The 19,709-nt window shown below is 40.1% G+C and overlaps 1 protein-coding gene across 1 annotated transcript; it reads left to right on the top strand.

The window, feature by feature from the left end:
* LOC306962819 (ATP-binding cassette sub-family C member 5) lies at nucleotides 1-19,092 on the top strand. The gene is made up of 29 exons (XM_079556122.1): nucleotides 1-248; nucleotides 1,414-1,598; nucleotides 2,093-2,248; nucleotides 4,457-4,604; nucleotides 5,208-5,441; nucleotides 6,018-6,191; nucleotides 7,232-7,379; nucleotides 8,938-9,086; nucleotides 9,150-9,257; nucleotides 9,605-9,964; nucleotides 10,062-10,133; nucleotides 10,245-10,369; nucleotides 10,446-10,518; nucleotides 10,589-10,792; nucleotides 10,915-11,040; nucleotides 11,322-11,430; nucleotides 11,504-11,688; nucleotides 12,111-12,257; nucleotides 13,055-13,184; nucleotides 13,481-13,634; nucleotides 15,066-15,194; nucleotides 15,433-15,619; nucleotides 15,705-15,794; nucleotides 16,110-16,302; nucleotides 16,379-16,538; nucleotides 16,684-16,762; nucleotides 16,871-16,984; nucleotides 17,310-17,474; nucleotides 18,171-19,092. Exons 2-29 carry the CDS (start codon nucleotides 1,420-1,422, stop codon nucleotides 18,261-18,263), a joined length of 4,191 nt encoding a protein of 1,396 aa, XP_079412248.1. The 5' UTR covers nucleotides 1-248; nucleotides 1,414-1,419; the 3' UTR covers nucleotides 18,264-19,092.
* The last annotated feature ends 617 nt before the right edge of the window (nucleotides 19,093-19,709 follow it).

The following is a 19,709-nucleotide window of genomic DNA, read 5'->3' on the forward strand; positions in this document are numbered from 1 at the left end:
ACTGTGCACAGAGCTGCGCTCACTCACGTACATCAGACACGTGAGCCGTCAGGCTGACCATGGCTCGTGTTTTTGTTTGTATCTCGTCTCCGTAGAAGAGTGTCCGTCCTCAACAGCTCTGCAGCTTTGGGTTTGAGGCTAAACGCTACTGAAATGTCTCATGTTTATCTTTTGTATGTGCTGCCTATAAACACGAGATTTGACAGCTCTGCTGCTAAGGTGACCCGAACAAGGCCGACTGAATGTAAGTGAATCAATTATGAAACATCATTCTGAGCTAGCTTAAATTGATAGCTGTAGTATTATCGGTCAAACTGTACTGGTTTAGAGGTGTAAAACATCGTTACATGTCCGCGTTACTTTTGTTTCTGCCAATGACATTTTGATGTCAACGAACCACTTCTATTTCAAAAACAAGTTTGGTCAAAATGTTACTTAAATGTTAGAATTAAACCTTTAAATGCCCTTTCGACACAACCTATCAGCTTGTCATATCTGATATCATTTACTCAAGTTGTGTTTAACTTTTCCCTGTGCCCTTTAAATGTCTCTATTGTCAGATCCTGTAAATATCCTGTTTATCCAGTATAGACCAACCAGCTTTATTACAAATGCAAATGTGTGCTCTTATTTAATGTCACCAATGAGGTCAATGCACATCATCCTGTATTGTATCTTTTCCCATAGCAGTCTTTGACTAAAGTTTGAAGTTATTTTTTGCATAAATATCACTATCAATGTGTTATTTCCAAATGGTACAGTTAAACATGTTACAAATACTGTAACCGTACACGTACAGTCTTTGTTTCAATCCAGCTTTAAAACCTTGCAGTCGTATGACAAACTTCACATGATAGAAGTGAACACAGACCGAACGTCAGGCAGTTCCTCAGCCTGACGGTTTGGTTTGCACCACACTCTTTTTGCACAATGTTACCATTGGTTAGAAATAACATTTCATGAGCTGTTGTATCTGTTATCGGAGTCCTCCCACCTGGGGCTATCTCTGTTGAGGCTCATCACTGACCACATTCTCTGGACAGTTACTTTGCTGACCTTGGAGTTCAGACCATACAAAAGGATCAGTCATAGAGTGTGGATGTACAGGCTCAGATGCCTGAGCTGCTGGGACTGCTGGCAGGATGCCTTTAAATAGATAAGCAGTGTATCTGTACAGGAGGGCATCACCCTGAGAAAGGTGATCTCCAGAATACGCTCTGGAAGGTGATGCAGCAAATCACTGAGTGCACCTCAGCTTGAATAAAAAAAATCAAAATTTGTTTATGAGACTAAAGTTGGCTTAAATGTGCAACATTTTAACATCAGCAAAATAGTCTTGCAAAGCGCACATTCTGACTGAGAAAGCATTTGGAGCTGTACAGTAAATTAATGAGTGTTATTTAAATTTTGCAGAGGGTCATGTTTCCTGATGCTCTGGAAGCTGCAGGCCAGGTGGAGGCCCTGGCCTTGTCCTCCCTGCACCCGCCGCTGGAGTCTGAAGAGGAGGAAGGGGAGTCATCAACTGAAAAGGGGCCAAAAAGACGGGGCCGCTATCGACACAGCCTGCAACTTTTGAAGCCGTTTAGGATAACACATAAGTAAAGACCATTCTGTTTTCTTTCTGCTGTTTCTTTGATCCCGATTAGTTTATTCCCACTTTCAATAAGATATGAAAAACATGTATAAAACATTTTGTGTGCGTGTTTTTGACATTTGAGTTGAGTATAAACAGTATTTTTTGTATGAAAGTGATTTATTATAATACACAATGTCTTTCTTAATTGTTTTGGAAGTCTAAACCTGCCATCTAAGAAGCTTAAATATATTTATGTGGAGAAGGTGCATAGACCTACGACTTTTTTCTCTTGACATTGCGTTCTGAGATTTGATATACTGCCCTTGAACTTTTCTTCTTGTCACAGCTCTTTCATATTTTGCAAGGGGCACGCAAATTTCTGTTCAAACATTGCAGCCATGGTCAATCCAGTAGAACAAACAACTGCTCTAATGTCAACAGGCCGTATAGGCCTACCCACACATGACACCTGAGAGCTTGTCTCACCTATTTCCCATCTCTTCTCTTCTATTCTAGGCACCAGCACCCAGTTGACAATGCCGGCCTCTTCTCCTTTATGACTCTGCAATGGCTGTCACCACTGGCAATGAAGGCCTACAGGAACGCTAGCCTGTCGGTGGATGACGTGTGGGGTCTGTCTTGCCACGAAGCCTCAGAAATAAACTGTCAAAGGTGAGGTAATCGTGGGACCGCAGTGTATTCCCAGAAAGCAGTGGTTTAGGTGCGGCATGAGATGAAAAGTGTCTGGTTTGCAGGGATGGTGCAACCTAAGAACTGATTACCCAGGGCTGTGATCATTTTTTGATACATTTTAAAAATCATACTAAAGTTGTCGTAAGGAAACCCAATACTGCAATGCTTTAATGTTATCATGCATATTAGTGAGTCTACAGTTCTCCTCTGTTTTCATCGTCAGCAGTGGGCCAAATGCACTAATTGATATTGATTGGTATGAATGCCTTTGCATTTTAAAATTTTCACTCAATATCCTAAATATTTTTAAGATTGTAACCTTTGGGATATCACATTTGTGTTTTCATTCAGGCTCAAGTATTGCAATTTCTTGACTTAAACTGAGACAATTGCAGCACTGTATTGCAAACTAAGGACGTACCACCTTGTGAATGTTGAGCCAGTCAGATCTTGGAAGTTACTAAGCATGGATGGGTTGGGATAGTACCTGGGGGGAGGGAGATTGAGGGAATACCTAAGGAGTACCTGGGTGAGTGAATCTGCTGATTTATTTCTAGTGCTGCTGTGGCTATGTATAGCTTTCCGCCATCAAGTACGCGTGAATGGGAAATGGTCTCATGTGAAACACTCTACAAAGAAGCTTCCCTTATTTTATTCCACCAGTATTGTACCCTAGCACTGACAATGGTCATAATAATTGCTAGTCTCATGATATTGTTTTTTGGATAACCTGAACTGAAGTTTCATGTCACACATTGAGAGCAGTGGTTCTCAATTGTTGTAGCTGGTGGACCGACCTTCAACCTCATGAAGCATTACAGTTGCAGGGCTATTCATTCTATCTTGATAAGAGATTGCTCAAATAGAAATAGTATTTTTATTAGGTGTCTTTGTAATACTTAAGTCTGTGACTCTCCTTTGGATTTGTCACTGACTATTACTATAGGAACTGTGTGGATCGTTTGTTCTTCTTACTATTCGAGAAATAAAGAATTTGTTGGCTCCCTTATGATCATTCTATGTGAATGCCACAGTCAGAAATGGCAAAAGGAAAGAGCTATTGCATAACAGGTATTAGTGTTTATTTTATATACAGTATTATTTATATGTATGTACTTAGTATGTAAGCTGTACGGTGGAATTATTGCACTGATAGCACTAAGTGCTTCTCCTCTGTGCTCTGCGTGCCCATTTTGCATCTCTAACTATGCTGCAGAGAAGTTACAGAGATGTGGGCTTGCTAAGAATAGTGGGGATTAGAGATTACAGTACTAGTAAGTGCCTGGGTGGTTATGTCATTACCTTGTCTGCTGCGATGTACACCCTGTCCCTGTCACATTCATTAGCTATCATTGACTCGAACCGGCTTTGAGATCAATTCAGAATGTAGCTGCCAGTGGTGAAACGCTAACAGTATGAGCCCATCAGTGATCTCCTTAGAGGGTTCTGGTCTTTAGTTCTTACTGAAACAAAACCCAGTTCTTTTCCCATTACTCACACATGTCACAGAGCCATGACTCTGCAGTTTTAAGGGGAATGACTATTTGAGGAAGTTGTTGCACGCACTGAAAACCGAGTGGGTGTAAACAACCGGCTCTTTTTAAAGGCTCTGGCACAGGGCCAGAGGTTTTGTGCTGCTGCTTTGTGTCTGTGTAAAAAGCACAGCACAGGGAAGCAGGACATTTAAGCAAAGCTATTGGTATGATACTGGTGGTCCGTAGACTACGTGAGTGGAACTGAACTACACAGGAAGGACTTTATTTGGTATTTGTTTAGTATGAACAGTTATGCAATGCTGATGCAGTGCACAGATGACTGAGAAAAAAAAAATCTAAAATGTTTAGCGTACCCTGGGAGAGTTGACACTTGGTGGTGCTCATTGAGGTGCAAACTTTGAATGCGTCCTGGCCAGCTCACAAAACATCCTCTGCCATCTGGCCAACTCAGCCACAGCTTTCAATACACATTTTCCAAAGCTGAGCCACATTATTGTTTTACGCTAATCTCTTTTAACAAACAAAAGTCATAGTTTAATTTAACCTTTTTGTGTTGATTTCTATGTACTGATGGAAGTTTATACCACACATTTGAAGTGTACATCTCTTTGCAGTTAGTATTTAGTTTCCCTGCTGTGATGCCTAACCTAGATCTGTGCTTTTATTAACTGTTTTAAATTTGTCTCTCCAGGTTTGAGTCATTATGGCACGACGAGCTCAAACAAAAGGGGCGGGAAGGTGCGTCCTTGACAAGAGTATGCTGGCGGTTCTGCAGAACTCGAATGCTCGTGGCTGTATGCTCTCTTCTCCTTACCATGTTGGCAGGCTTTGCGGGACCTGTAAGTATTGCTTTCAAATGTGGTAATGACTGGTAAGGCTGACAATAGAGAATTGTGCATGTGATGTCATCACACGGCAACAGCATGGTAGTTAGCAATCCATCACGAAAACAGCAGCAAATTGAGTGGACAGTCTGTTTTCCACTCATTTATATTTATATTTCAAATGTGCATATCCTCTATTGTATATAATTTCCCTTTCCGTCTGTGTTGTTTAAATTGAAATAACAGGTATTCAATAAACTTGTACTGTACAAAATGTCTGTACAGTTGCACCTTGTTTGTTTGTGCTTGTGGTCTAATCAGCTAATTCTAAATCCCTGTTATAGGTACACCATGCACCCACTTTCACCCTCTGCTAATAGCATTACGTGGATTTAACCATCACACAATGATAACTTTGTCCGGCCTTGTTTATGTTGCAACATGCTTTGCCCTAAACCTACATACCTTGGAGTTGATTGCCAGAAATCACATTTTCATTGATAAAATGGATTTGAGACCCTTATTTTTTATTCTTTTTCTATTGTAAATGTTTATGACATGCTATGCCTTTTTATATATATATATGTATATAAATTCTGTCTTTATCTGCTCCCCCAGGCCCTCCTAATCCGTGCTCTGCTGGAGTACTGCCAGAGCGCAGAAAATGACATAGCGTTTGGCCTGTCCCTGGTGGCTGGGATCTTCCTCATGGAGCTCACCCGCTCCTGGGCTGTGGCGTTCACATGGGCTGTCAACTACCGCACTGCTGCACGCCTTCGCGGTGCGGCCCTAACTTTTGCCTTTCAGAAGATCCTGAGTCTGCGCAGCACGAAAGAGATCAGTCCTGGGGAGGTAGGTGGTGCAATTGTGATGAGATAGCCTTTTGAGATATTTCGGGAGGGTGTTTATTCAATTAACATAGTATCTCAATGTCCCTCGATAAATGTTCGCATTCAATATGGATTCAATATGATTTTGGATTGATTTATTCATAATGATAGGTACCCATCGCCAACAATCCAATCAGAAAGTTCACAGAGTTTTAGTTGCCAGATCTTATGGCTAAAACTAGTAGGCAATATAACTGAATATATAAGCACATAATATCTAGCTATTTTCTTTTACATATGAGTAATCCTCAGATTAAAAGCTCAAATGTACCACGAGCCACTAATACAATACAGTGTGAGGATATAACGCTTGACTTTAATAAGGTAGAATAAAGTACCTTTAAATAAACATAAGACACCCCTTTCAGCAAGGCTATATGGTAAGATTCATCTCGATTACATTTTACCCTCACACTCTGTTAAGAATTGCTACAAAAATGGATAGCCACTAGGGGGGTTCTGTTGCAATCAATCATTCTACAGCTCTTCACAAATCCCCTCTCACAAGTTAAATAATCATTGTTTTCTTTTGCTGTAGCTGATCAATATGTGCTCCAGCGACGGCCAAAGGCTTTATGAAGCGGTGTCCGTGGGCTGCCTGCTGGCTGGGGGGCCCCTGGTGGGGATTCTGGGTCTGTCCTACACTGCGTACTTCCTGGGTCCCACGGCTCTTTTGGGATCAGCTATATTCATCATCTTCTACCCGGCTATGGTACAACATGAAATCATATTGAAACTCATAGCAATAGTTTTCTGTATATCTGTTAATGGGTAATTAAGGCTGTTGTTGGTTGATATTGGTGAAAGGTGATAATCTCATTTTTACATGATTGATAATACAAAAAAAAATTATATATGACTTTGAAACACTGGAAGACTCTGCACTTCTGCTAATGGTCTTACTTTTGAAAAGAGGCTTATCTTTTTCTGTGTTTTTTGTTCGATTTGACTTGACAAGCTCAAAATCAGCATAACAGCAGAGCAGGAAACATGAGTAAAATCTATTTGCACTAAAATTATTGGGCATAGTAGTCATAAGTGGTTTTCCGTGATTGTCACTCATTTAGACACATATTTCAAAGGGTAAATAAGCATTGTCACTGTAAGCTTTGGAGTTAAGACTTCTTAAAACAACCCATATTAAAAAAGGCGTTTTGGACAGCAATTTTATAATTAATATATCCCAAAGATTTGGCTCCAATTAGACCGGAGTGCCCAAAGTGTGACCCAGGGGCCAAATGTTGCCCTCAGATCACGTTCTGGTGGCCCTCTGGCGATGTCAAATCAAAACATGCCCGAGATGGTTCTTAAAATTGGTAGGTAAAGACAAGCACATCCACTGTTTCTGAGCCAGTGTGCTGGATCAAAAAGCAAGAATATAAAGATATTACGAAAGTTCCGCACAACTGTTTGCGCTCCAACTTTGTAATAATAGCTCACCACAATGACGTTTCTAGCGAAAAGCCCTTCTTAAGGGCTTTAAGGGCAGTTGGCATAAAAGTTACTGGCCTAAATAAAGGTGTGGGGAACAGTTTAAAAGTCTCCTATCTGCACACAATTAAATGTTTCAGTACATTGACCACTGACCTGTGGCCCTCCGTGCCTTATACACTTCAATATGTTTGGACCCCTGGCATTAGAGTCAAAAATCCCAGAAAAACTGCACTGCATTGCTTGTATAATTGTGTCGGATTTCGTTTCCCTTTTAACCCCTGACTTCTCTTTCCATGACCTTTGTTCCTGTCTGGGCAGATGCTTGCATCAAGGCTCACAGCATATTTCCGGAGGAAGTGTGTTGCAGTGACCGACCGCCGCGTGAGGCTGATGAACGAGATTTTAAGCTGCATAAAGTTCATCAAGATGTACTGCTGGGAAGATGCTTTTGCTCACAATATTCACAGTGAGTGGAAATGTATCATTGATAGCATTTGAAATACTGTATACACATATATATGTCTATACACATATAGCAAAAATGGTGGCAATTTTTAATCACATGGGCACATTTGTTGTCAGCTGAAAATACAATAACCCTAACCCAATCACTAACAAATAATAATAAAACATTTGTGAGTTTTTCCGTTTCACAATTTATTATCAAAAACAGTCTCTGCCATAGTTATATTAAACCCTCCCCTTCAAATATAATCCAATTATACTACCGTATCATTTTTCTTCTGAAAAGTAATTGATCAGATACACATTTTTTAACCACAAAAAGAAGTCAAGGTCTTTACTTCAATTACTTGGCTGTAAAAGATGACATTTTCATGGAAAGTCAGTAATAAACCTCAGAAGAAATTATTCGTTCTTAGTAACAGAGAACCTTTCTGGAGATAGGGAGTGCATTTAATCCCCCACGGGCTTTTCAAATTGGTAACAAAAGAAGACGTGAAATTAGACTTTTCCTCCAACTGAAAAGGTGCGCTAACCCAAATCCATTTCCATTAGTGGTCGCCGCCTCCTCCTTCCGATCACAGCCTGCTTCAGTCCCTTGGCTCAAGGTTAATTTGCCAGATGTTTGGCCTTTTGAAACCTCCAATAACCACTTTGGCGGCTGAGCTAATTGCTGAATGATGACCCTTTCTCATGCGGCCAACGCTACGAGTGGTGGATAGGGATCATTTCCTCTTTATCATTACCCCTCAAATTAGCCAGGTGGTCAACATTTGTCCCACTGTCTGACAATTACTTCACATAACCTCGAATAACTGTCACTGAGCCTCACCAACAATCCCCTTTGGTAGAAAAAGCGGATTAATTTGTATGTGGATAGACTGGATATAACCTATAAACCAGGTCAAAACCATTTTGAGGCAAATTCTCTCTTCCCCTCAATGTTAAACTAAAGGCTCATTAGAATACGATGCCATGTGAACGTATTACAGGAACTATTTATGTTCACAAATACATGTGACTTTACAGGGTTATCTTAAGCACAGGTTCAATGCTCTTACATAAACTTCTATAGTAGGGAGACACACATTAAACACACTACTCTTTAGAGTACTAGACTTGGTTATCAGAGTTCAGCAGGCTCTGTTGTCCTTATATGAATATGGGATCCCTGAGTATCTGTTTCTGTCCATCAACTGACAAACTTGGTTTAGAGCTGAAGACCTTTAAAAATATATATAATCATTTTGATTACATTTTTTTCTGGAATGTATTTTGACTCCAATAGATTTTGCCATGTTTTTTTTTTTTAAATCAAGCTTTGATTAAACTTGAAAGATTAAAACCATGAACCTAAGCTTATACAATCAAATGCTTTTCAGCACATGTTTGTAGAGACCTAAACTCTAGGATTATCCATTTATTTGACACCTCATTGAGACTGTTGAGATTATTTACTTGTTTACTGCTGAATTGTGTGTGATATTGCAATCCTCCTTATTGTCACTTGTGATGTGCCATTAAGGAACATGGATTTTTGATGTTCTCCTTGTACTCAACAGAGGTTCGCTCTGAGGAGAGATCGATTCTGGAGAGAGCTGGGATAGTCCAGAGCCTCACTGTCGGGGTGGCTCCCATAGTGGTGGTGATAGCCAGCGTATGCACTTTCACCCTTCATATGGCGCTGGGCTATGATCTCACTGCAGCTGAGGTAAAACAAGTCACTGTTGTTTGGACAATTTATCCGTAATTTAACACATTTGTATAATTTTAGGCTTTCACTGTGGTGGCTGTTTTCAACTCCATGACATTTGCCTTGAAAGTCACTCCATTAGCTGTCAGAGCTTTGTCTGAAGGTGCCGTTGCTGTAAAAAGATTTCAGGTAAGACATCACAAAAAAGACATTTTTGACTCTTCATATGGATGGTAAAAATCACATGTTCATAAGAAATGTTTCCATACACTCGGCTGGAGTTACGTAAGTGGCCATTTACCAGCAATGTGTGAAATAAGAAGGTATTTTCTCGAAGAATGTTGGCTTTAGATGGGGTTCAAATGCCAGTGCCAAATAAGCAAATGTACGTATGTTGTAATGATGGGCAGTTTGCACAGGAAGGAAAAGTGCCTTCCTTATATAATTTACTATATCACAACTATTATTACATAAGAAGCCCTTCTTTATTTCAGTGGTGTGTGAATACTTAGCTATTGTGATGTATTTCCTTACAGAGACTGTTTCTGATGGAGGAACGTCAAGTCATTCAAGTAAAAATGGATGATCCTCGCAATGCAGTTGAATTCCAGGATGCCACGCTGGCCTGGGAAAAGGCCAGCTCGCCAGTGGTAAAGGCTAATCCTCCATCTAAGAAGCAGATAAAGGGAAAAGGCATGAGGCGTGTACTGCGCCGTGAGAAGCTCAGCCTGTACATTTCCTCAGAGGACAGCAAAGGGAGCAAAGAATGCCCTAATGCTCAGAGCCTGCTTACAAACATGGAGCAGGAGAGTCCTCAAAGCACTATTTCCTCCACTCAGAGCATACGCCCCCCACTTCACAAGACTTTACACCGCATTAACCTGCGCATTAAGAAGGTAACGAATCCAAAGCATTCTACTCTGAAGCAAGACTTCATTAGCAAAATACAGATGCTCCAGACATTATGAGGCATGTATTTGTTTCTGCTTGTAGGGTTCATTAGTTGGAATCTGTGGAGGTGTTGGCAGTGGAAAGAGTTCCCTTCTCACTGCTCTTTTGGGACAGGTTAGACAAGATTATATAATCAATATTGAAGCCAAAAATGAAGGCGCTTTTTTTGAATGCATTGATTTTAAGACCATTTCAGCTTCTTATGGTTTTTTATGTTCTTTTTAGATGACTCTCTTAGAAGGAAATGTAGCTGTAAGCGGTGGGTTTGCGTATGTATCTCAACAAGCTTGGATCCTTAATCACTCGCTAAAAGAAAACATCTTGTTTGGAAATGAGTTTGAAACACAAAAGTAAGTTTGAAGTTTTGAGGTTGAGGGTGATAAAGAAGTAAAAGAAAAATAAACTAATTGTTTTATTTCTCCTAAGATATAACAATATCCTTGAAGCCTGCTGCCTCCTTCCTGATCTGTCCGAGCTCCCATATGGAGACATGACAGAGGTATCATCAGTATATCATTAAAATACTCTAACCCCAACATACAAATTCAACAACATTGTATCCTTTGTAGATTGGAGAGAGAGGAGCTAACCTGAGTGGAGGGCAGCGTCAGAGAGTGAGTCTGGCCCGGGCCCTATACAGTGAGCGGCCTATTCTTCTGCTGGATGACCCTCTGAGTGCAGTTGATGCATGTGTGGGCTCACATGTCTTTCATAAAGCCATTAGGGGAGCTGCCAAAGGCAAAACCGTGCTCTTTGTTACCCACCAGCTGCAGGTGAGTGTCTGCTCTCTGCTGGTTTTGAGGCTTAATGAAAAACTATTGCAAATGCATACCTGCTTGTTTTACTTCACTGGACACTGAGTGAACAGACTAATTTGAAATGTGAATATTTTCAGTATTTGCCCGAGTGCGATGATATTGTCCTCATGAATAATGGGCAGATTGCGGAGCATGGCACTCATGCACAGCTAATGGAGAAGGACCGTGACTATGCTGTGCTTTTCAACAGCATGCAACAGGAGGTAAGCCCAGAGGCACTGAAGGCAGCTGGCCCAACTGAGATGTCTTTGGCTTGACAACACAAAACATCGTACATTACCGCTTAAATTATTCATGGAAATGTTACATTGTGGCTCGGAAATGCTAACACTACCAGGTCTTTCATTATTTATGTATGCATTGATTTACTGTTGAGCTGCTAAAGATCCTGTCACCAAGAACGCTGTTTAAACGACCTGCAGGGCTAATGTTACACTGATTTACCTAAGGGGCATTTTTTAAGTAAAGGCTTGTTGTTCCCTAGAATGTTGTAAAAGACACTTTGAAAAACAAAGGACATAAAACAGGTGTAGAAACTCCGCAAACTCCCATGGAAGTCACCCAGGCTAAGCCAAAGGAGAACAGCAAAAGAGGTACAAAACTTTTTTCCTTCATCTTTACAGAAGCAATTTCTCCTCTCAACACTTTTTAAATGTTTTTTCTTAGTGCAACTCATGCAAGCAGAGGAGAAAGGCCGTGGCGGTGTCGCCTGGTCCGTTTATGCTTCCTATATAAAGGCAGCAGGCGGTCCACTCATCTTCATCATCAACATCCTCCTCTTTCTGTCGACCACTGGCAGCATAGCCTTCAGCAACTGGTGGCTGAGTTACTGGATCAGGCAGGGCAGCGGGGTGAGTCGTGAGCATGTCCTTTTGTACTGTGTCTGTGTCTGTGTCTGTGTCTGTGTCTGTGTCTGTGTCTGTGTCTGTGTCTGTGTCTGTGTCTGTGTCTGTGTCTGTGTCTGTGTCTGTGTGTGTGTGCTCAGCTCCCAAATGAAATGTGCTTTCCCATGCTTCAGTGACTTGTGCCAGACAACTGCACATTAATCTGAATGTGCATAATTAAAAAGGCTCTACAGTAAACTTGATTTAAAAAACATGCTCGCAAGAAACAGATGTGCCGCTTAGCAGGTGGTTGCTTCTTTTGAGGAATGTGGGATGAAAACATAGATGAAACTGCTAATTTGTATGGTCTTCCTGTTTGTCAAACTGGTTTGTAATGTAATCTTCAACCTTTTTACACGTTTGTAATTTGTTGCCCCATCTGCCCTCAGAACACATCGTTACTCTTAACAAATGAAACTACAGCAAATAACAGCATGAGCCTGAATCCAGATATTCAGTATTATTCCAATGTCTACATCATGTCCATGGGGGCTGTAGTCATTCTGAAGACAATAAGAGGTCTCGTCTTTGTAAAGGTGAGTAAACTGACTTCACATGTTACTCTAATGATTGCAGTTTTAGTGTGACTTAAAGTTTAGCATATTAGCACTGAGATTTCAATGTCGGCACAGAAAGCTGGTCAACTGCACTGTTCAATGCTCTCTCGTTAATCTGTTGGGTACTGGAGTGATGGAAACACGAGTCTGTTTTGACATTGCTAAACCCTCCTGAGCTGACACAACCCTTGCCTCACAGTCCAGAGAGATAAAAGTTTCTCAAGTGCTACTCTGTTCAAAAACTTTGAGAAGCAGTGAGCACTGGTATGTCTAATTGCCTATTTGTGCCACTTGTTATTAATGAAAGGCCCATATGAATATATTCATTATTTCACGCTACATTGCTCCAGAATGGTTTGTGTGCATTAAGCAACATGTCAGTGCCTTGTGGAATGTCCAGACTCTATTTCAGACTAACCCATTTTGACACTGCATTAAATAACTTGTACTCCACATGAAATTGCACATTTTCCAGTGATGGCAATTTTTTTTCTTCCTCGAGCTGTGATGAGAGATCTTGGGAAGTACTGCATATTCCAGTAATGGACCAAATTTGGCCCGGTCTGCCACCTTGAATTTCTGCCCAATTGAAAGTGGCATAAAGGTTGCATGAGCCATGGCCTTTGCAGGCTATTAGAACCTCATAAAATGTGACACCCTTACGTATAATGACAATAATGACCATGTTACCAATTCACACAGTATTGTTTTTGACCTGTATCACTCTATCTCGATAGAATTCTAGACTTAATGCTGATGTTGTTTATGTCTGACAGTGCACAGTGAAAGCGAGCTCCAGACTCCATGACAAGGTTTTCCGACAGATCCTACGCAGTCCAATGCACTTTTTTGATACAACGCCTTTGGGTCGTATCTTGACCCGCTTCTCCAGAGACATGGACGAGGGTGAGCTTTGATTTGTCTGTGTAACATTCCCTTCAGAGAGTGCTTTGTCTTTGAAGACATTCTGTCTGACTAGGTGTAGTGGCAAGATAGTGTGATCCTACATGGAGCGATTATCCAACAGCGAGTCTCACATTTGACTGACTCCAAAATTAGAAGCCAAACACAATGTTTTAAATTCTAATACATATTAAAACAAGCTATGAAATAGCATGTAATAGGATAATGTTTACTATTATTGCAAATATGCTGTAATTGTATGGTGTGTCAGTCTGACGTTTTTTATCTCTCTCTCACAGTGGATGTGCGCTTGGCTATGCAAACTGAAATGTTGCTTCAGAACCTGACATTGGTGCTCTTCTGTGTGGGAATGGTAGGCACAGTCTTTCCCTGGTTCCTTATCTCCATTCTGCCCCTTGGAGCCTTTCTCTACATTGTCAACCGTGTTTGCAGGTAAGTTTTAAGACTACATCTGGCCAACTTTTTCTATTTCTTAAATGATTTGCTTATTGATAGTTTTTTCTTCTCACCAATAAACTTACTGGGATTGAGAATTATTTCTATTTGGACCAGGGATATGTTATATTGATTAGATTATTAATGAATGTGGGATAAAGAAAAGTCTGAAGGAAGTTCATGTTTTTTGGGGGGATTTTTTTTTTTTTTGTGTTTTGTCTTTTATAAAAAACAAATTGAATTTCTGTCTCTGAGACAGATTATGGTCTGCCTTTGGTGGTCTAGGCACATTAGTCATTAGTTATGGTTTTGCAAGAATTGTGCAATAAGGTATCCCACTAGGGGAAAACAACACGGGTATCTTGGGAAATAACTAGACTATTGTTAAACTGACTATTGTGCTATTTCTCTTATTATAATGATCAAGTGGACTCTCACTCAGCCATATTGCTCTGTTGTAAATTGTGAATATACAAAAATGGCAAGATATACACATGGTCATAAATTTACAAATAACGCATTATTTATAACCATAAAGAGGCCGACACACAAAGAGGAACGATTGCAGCATTTTACATTGCAGAGGTATCACGCTCATGTACAGACAATTTCTTGTGAACTTCCAGAAATAAAAAGGCTCAGGGCATAAACATGTTTGTCTACTTCCCAGCCTCTGAGGAACAAACTGTCATGTTTCTATTACCATTTGGGGAGAAAAGCAAATCATTTCTGGCACATTTGAAATTCACATACACCATCCACTCCACTGTTGCCATCTGGGTAAATGTAGAAATGTAACACCACATTTAGGCCCAAAACCTCTTTTTGCTCACACCTTCTCGTGAGAGGCGACCTCATGCCCCACAGTCTGGTGTGCTCATAATGTGGCACATACATAAGTGTGAAACCACCACTGCCCTCTGGTCATTCATCTAAATCAGCATAAGGTCCCTCATCTCGATTCAGTTTTACACCACATTTCCATTGTGACTTTCAGTAAAGTGTGTATCAGCTCTCAGTTGTACAGGAGTGTTCCTTCTGAGTAAGATTTTTAAAAAGGCCCAGAAGACTTGCCTGGCCAGCTATTCACTCCTGCTTTTGTATCTGTTCAAAACCAGGACGTCTTTGTAAAGAATAGGAAAAGTATGTATTCTGGCTAACCAGAAGACTACTTTGACCTATTTTACTGAGTCAAATGCATTATAGTTAGTCTTATGTAGCTAAACTAGTATTCCAGGATGTGTGCTGTCCCGGGGGGGTGCCTGGCCTCAGTTATGCAGTGTAATATCCTTCCATGACTCTATTACTCCTCAAGTCCATTTGTGTTAACTCCCCGACATGAACATCCCTACCTAGACGTCGCTATTATTTATCTTTGAAGAACCTTTCATATTTGCTTCAGTATTTTTTTTTTCTTTTTCATTTCAGAGTCCTGATACGTGAGCTTAAGCGGTTGGAAAACATTAGCCAGTCACCCTTCACATCTCACATAACCAGCAGTCTACAGGGATTGTCTACTATCCATGCCTATGGACGAGGACAACACTTTCTTCTTAGGTGACTTCATTATTGTTTTCTTAAAGGCAGTGTGTTATTTTTGTGCCATCGGGTTATCTGAAGATCCTAGTTTAATTGAATTTTATATCTCATAGACTGTTCAGTCTATCTCTAGTGTAGATCAATACACCAAACCTCCTGCTAGTAAATTACAGTTGGAATTGGAAACTAAAGTTCTGTGTGCTTATTTCTCTTGGGGTAAAAGATTTCTTAGTTTTTTTTTTTTTTCTCTTTTTAGGTATCAAGAATTATTGGATACCAACCAGGCCTCCAACTACCTCTTCAGTTGTGCAATGCGATGGCTCGCTGTGCGCCTCGACTTGATCAGCATCTTTCTTATCTCTGGTGTAGCGCTTATCATTGTCTTCATGCGAAATCAAATACCTCCAGCCTATGCAGGGCTTGCGATCTCTTACGCAGTGCAGGTCTGTACACAAATATATCTGGTTGTGCTTATAAGGTAAATTGGCTTTTTAAATAGACAATTGATATGTTCTTGTTTACTTTTAGCTAACAGGCCTGTTTCAGTTTACCGTAAGGTTGGTTGCTGAGACAGAGGCTCGATTTACATCCGTTGAGAGGATCAGTCATTACATAAAGGTAAAATAATTCATTGACAATGTATGTGGAAGTAAGATGCTTGCACATGAGCAAGGAACAATAGATGTGCATTGTAGCCACACTCTAAAATGTTTGCACTCTCAGTTTTAGTTGGATTGCAATGTAATAATTAAAAGAATCCCTATTTTCACCCCCTTTTAACTCTGACACACCTTCTCCCAATTTGCTCTGGAGCTGGAGCCTAGTTTATAAATGTCATCACAAAGAGTTAATAGAGGTGTATGTTTATTTATTTGGAGTAAATCTTCATTCATTGAATTCATTCAATATTCAAATCATTGTTTCTTGTTCCAGAATCTGGACAGTGAGGCTCCTAAACAGAGTTCTCAGAAGAGTGCTCCTGCCCCCTCCTGGCCACAACAGGGACAAATCACCTTCCAGAATGTAGAGATGTGTTACCGACATGATTTGCCTCCGGTGCTGAAGCAGTTATCTTTCAACATCCTGCAACATGAGACTATTGGTATAGTGGGTCGCACAGGATCAGGTATAGCCCACCCCACTTTGGCTATGCTCTTAAGAGTACACAGTACATAGTGCATGGCTTTTGTTTGTTCCTACAGGAAAGTCTTCTCTGGGTGTTGCTCTCTTCAGACTTGTGGAGCTGACGGGAGGCTCCATCATCATTGATGGAGTCAATATAGCTCAGATTGGACTAGACGACCTCAGGAGCAAACTAGCCATCATTCCGCAGGAGCCTGTTCTCTTCATTGGGACAGTCAGGTAATTGTGTTGGAGGTGATGGGTACGCCTATCTTAAAATGTAAGATAGAATAATAAAAGGAAAAAGAAAAAAAAACATTCAATTGTAATGTTTTACTGTTAAAAACCCACCTCCACTTTATTACTAAAACTATTTCTTCCCCAGGTCAAACTTGGACCCTTGGGATCAATACTCAGATTCTGAAATATGGGAAGCACTCGAGAAGACACATACCAGAGAAATGGTTGGTGACATAATATATGTTACACAATTTCTGTTCTTTGTATGTACTCTACATGTTGTACAATTGACAATACAGACTTTGAATGAAAGTAATGAAGTATTTTCACAGGTTAACCAGCTGCCTCATTCGCTCCTCTCAGAGGTAACAGAAAATGGAGAGAACTTCTCTGTTGGGGAACGACAGCTACTCTGTGTAGCTAGAGCCCTGCTGCGAAACAGCAAGGTACTAATTCAAACTTTCTGACAATATTTTTTCACCTATTAAAATTAAAATGTCAAAATAAGGACTAAGAATCAAGCAGGCCAACCTTTTGTTTTCAATTAAAAGTTTGGTTAAGTTGAAATCAGTTTTATTGAATGGAACATGGACCAACAGCACAGACAAACTCTGCTGTGTTGTGATTGCGGCCTTACTAGCTGGTGGCAAGCACAATTACTGAACAGAAAAGAACTGACAAGAAACTGAAAAGAATTTCAAGAAAGGAAGTTGAGCAAAATTTGCATTATGCTCTGATATTCAGTTTTGGTTGTTTCTGCTTGCGTTTCAGATTCTCATTCTGGATGAGGCCACCGCTGCTATTGACACTGAAACAGACCGGCTCATTCAGGAGACTATTCGCTCTGCGTTTGGGAGTTGCACAACTCTCATTATTGCTCATCGTCTGAACACTGTGATGAACTGTAGCAGGGTCATGGTACTGGACAAGGGCCAGGTGAGCCCAATGCATCATGAACACACTCATGAGCACTATCAAATTTAACTTGTCATATTTATGAGCTTTTAGATACGTTCTGCTATTAATGCATAAATAAAATACATGGCGTTGGGGAACCAACACAGGGCACCACCACAGGGAACCACCACAGGGCACAGCCACAGGGAATCACAGGGAACCGCCACAGGGCATCGTCATAGGGAACCACCACAGGGCACCACCACAGGGAACAGCCACAGGGCACCAACACAGGGGCACCGCCACAAGGAACCACCACAGGGCACCAGGGCGCGACAGAGACACCACACCTTCATCCGGGCACCCACCGGACAGCACCCACTTAGCCACATTTATGAAAATAATCAAATATTTGCAAATAATAACATGAAGTAAAATAAGATAATCAAATATAAGCTAATTAGATAGGATGAAAATAAATAGATGTCAGCTAAAAGCTAAGCTAAAAGGTGGGTCTTGAGCTAGCTCTTAAAAACATGAATGTTCTGCGGCTCTGAGCTCCTCAGGCCGTTCCAGAACTGGAAAGTGTGTCCTGACTTTGGTAATGACTAGGAGACCCGGGCCGAGCTTATGTTTGTTCTTTTCTCACTGATCATGTTTGGAACCCTCACGTTTAAAAAAAAAATACTGTATAAATCCATTTTAATTGTTGTTGTTTTTTTTTTCTCTTTTAAGATTTTGGAGTTTGACAAACCCGCTTTCTTGCTGGCAGATGAAAACTCAAGATTTCGAGCCATGATTGAGGCATCAGAAAATCAAAGCAGCTAGTGCATTATGTGGGATAATAGAAAAGACGTGGTATTGCACAAAGTCACTATTGTTCCAGTCTTCTGTAGTGTGAGTACAATGCTCTCCAAAGCTGTGGACACGGAGTTTGAAAACCAAAGATGGCATCAACATGTATTTTTGAAGGCCACTTGAATTCAGAAATTTAGCAATAAGCATCGCATTTTTTAATTTTTTTTAATTAAAACATTGTTTTGGGCTTAGCGTGTTGTGTTCAAGAGATCGTTATCATTATATGGAATATTATTTATATATGTATGACAATTCTGTAGGGCAGAAATTGACTGTGAAAAAACAATCATTATCTTCCTTATCTTTGTAGCATTAAACCAGTGCTATACAGTGTGGGGCTATAGGTACTCAATACTACTGGATCATTCAGTATTAGTTATTTAACATTTGAGTGAAACATTGCTTAAACGCAGTGTGTTTCATTCATCACTATGTTGATGTTTATATTATCTTTATTTAGTTCACTATTAACATAATATTTTTGCACGTTTTAGGTGTCTAAAGATTCCAGGTTATGGAAATAGCCATATATACACTATTTTATACATTTAAGTCTCCTCTGTTGCGGTGTGATTAAAGGAACTACTGTTTTGTCTAAATCCAAATGCTGGTGTTGAAATTATGCACATATGGGTATTATTACATATAAAAATTGGGTACTTTTTTGACAAGGTACAGAGCAGCTCATGATGTCTGCACGTGTTGTCTGCCTTTATAATCAAGCATACGCTAACAGTAATACAGTGCAATATTTTTAAATAAGTTTATTATTATGGCCTTTGAAATTTATACTTGTTTACTTGTGATATTTTTAAAAGGTTTGTTTTCAATAAAATATTTTTTATATACATTGTCTTTGTTGTTATTGTTATTCAGCAAGCCAAAATCCAGAGAGAGGGATAGAAAAAAGAAGCTATTTATGGACTGCCAGTTTTTATACACACATAAAACCGGCCAGGTCACTCTTGCAAAGATTGTAAATCTCAATGAGTATTTACCTGGTTAAAGGTTAAAGGAGTTGCATTCAAGTTCGCCATTTTATGCTCACTACTGCCACCTCAGGTCATACGTGTAACTGCAGCTTCTAGGACCCGTAACAGCTTTTTGAAAGACAGTGCAGGCAGTTGTGAATAGGTCTGGGCTCATTCTACACCTTAGGACACTGCTGGAACATGTAGGGGGAGAAAAATACATAATTTTTAAATTTTTAAACTTAAATAAAGGTGAATAATAAATGAAAATCAAGACATGATTTTTAAAATTTCATGGCATAAATCATCTCTAACTAGAAATGAAACACAAAATTCACTCCGACATCATGTCCATCCGTAGTAATATTTCCTATATTATATTTTGTAGCAGCAGTTCGCGGTGAGCTTCCCGGAAGTGAGGGTCTGTGTTGTGGCAGGTTTAGGA

This window comes from Gobius niger (genome assembly GCF_951799975.1).
Source record: "Gobius niger genome assembly, chromosome: 5".
Classification (NCBI taxonomy): Eukaryota; Metazoa; Chordata; class Actinopteri; order Gobiiformes; family Gobiidae; genus Gobius; species Gobius niger.

Bases quoted from the DNA above. Each gene is read 5' to 3' on its own strand.
- LOC306962819 (XM_079556122.1), top strand. From the start codon at position 1,420: ATGTTTCCTGATGCTCTGGAAGCTGCAGGCCAGGTGGAGGCCCTGGCC. The intron at 4,605-5,207 runs GTAAGTATTGCT...CTGCTCCCCCAG, and splicing joins TGGCAGGCTTTGCGGGACCT to GCCCTCCTAATCCGTGCTCT. The intron at 12,258-13,054 runs GTGAGTAAACTG...TATGTCTGACAG, and splicing joins GAGGTCTCGTCTTTGTAAAG to TGCACAGTGAAAGCGAGCTC.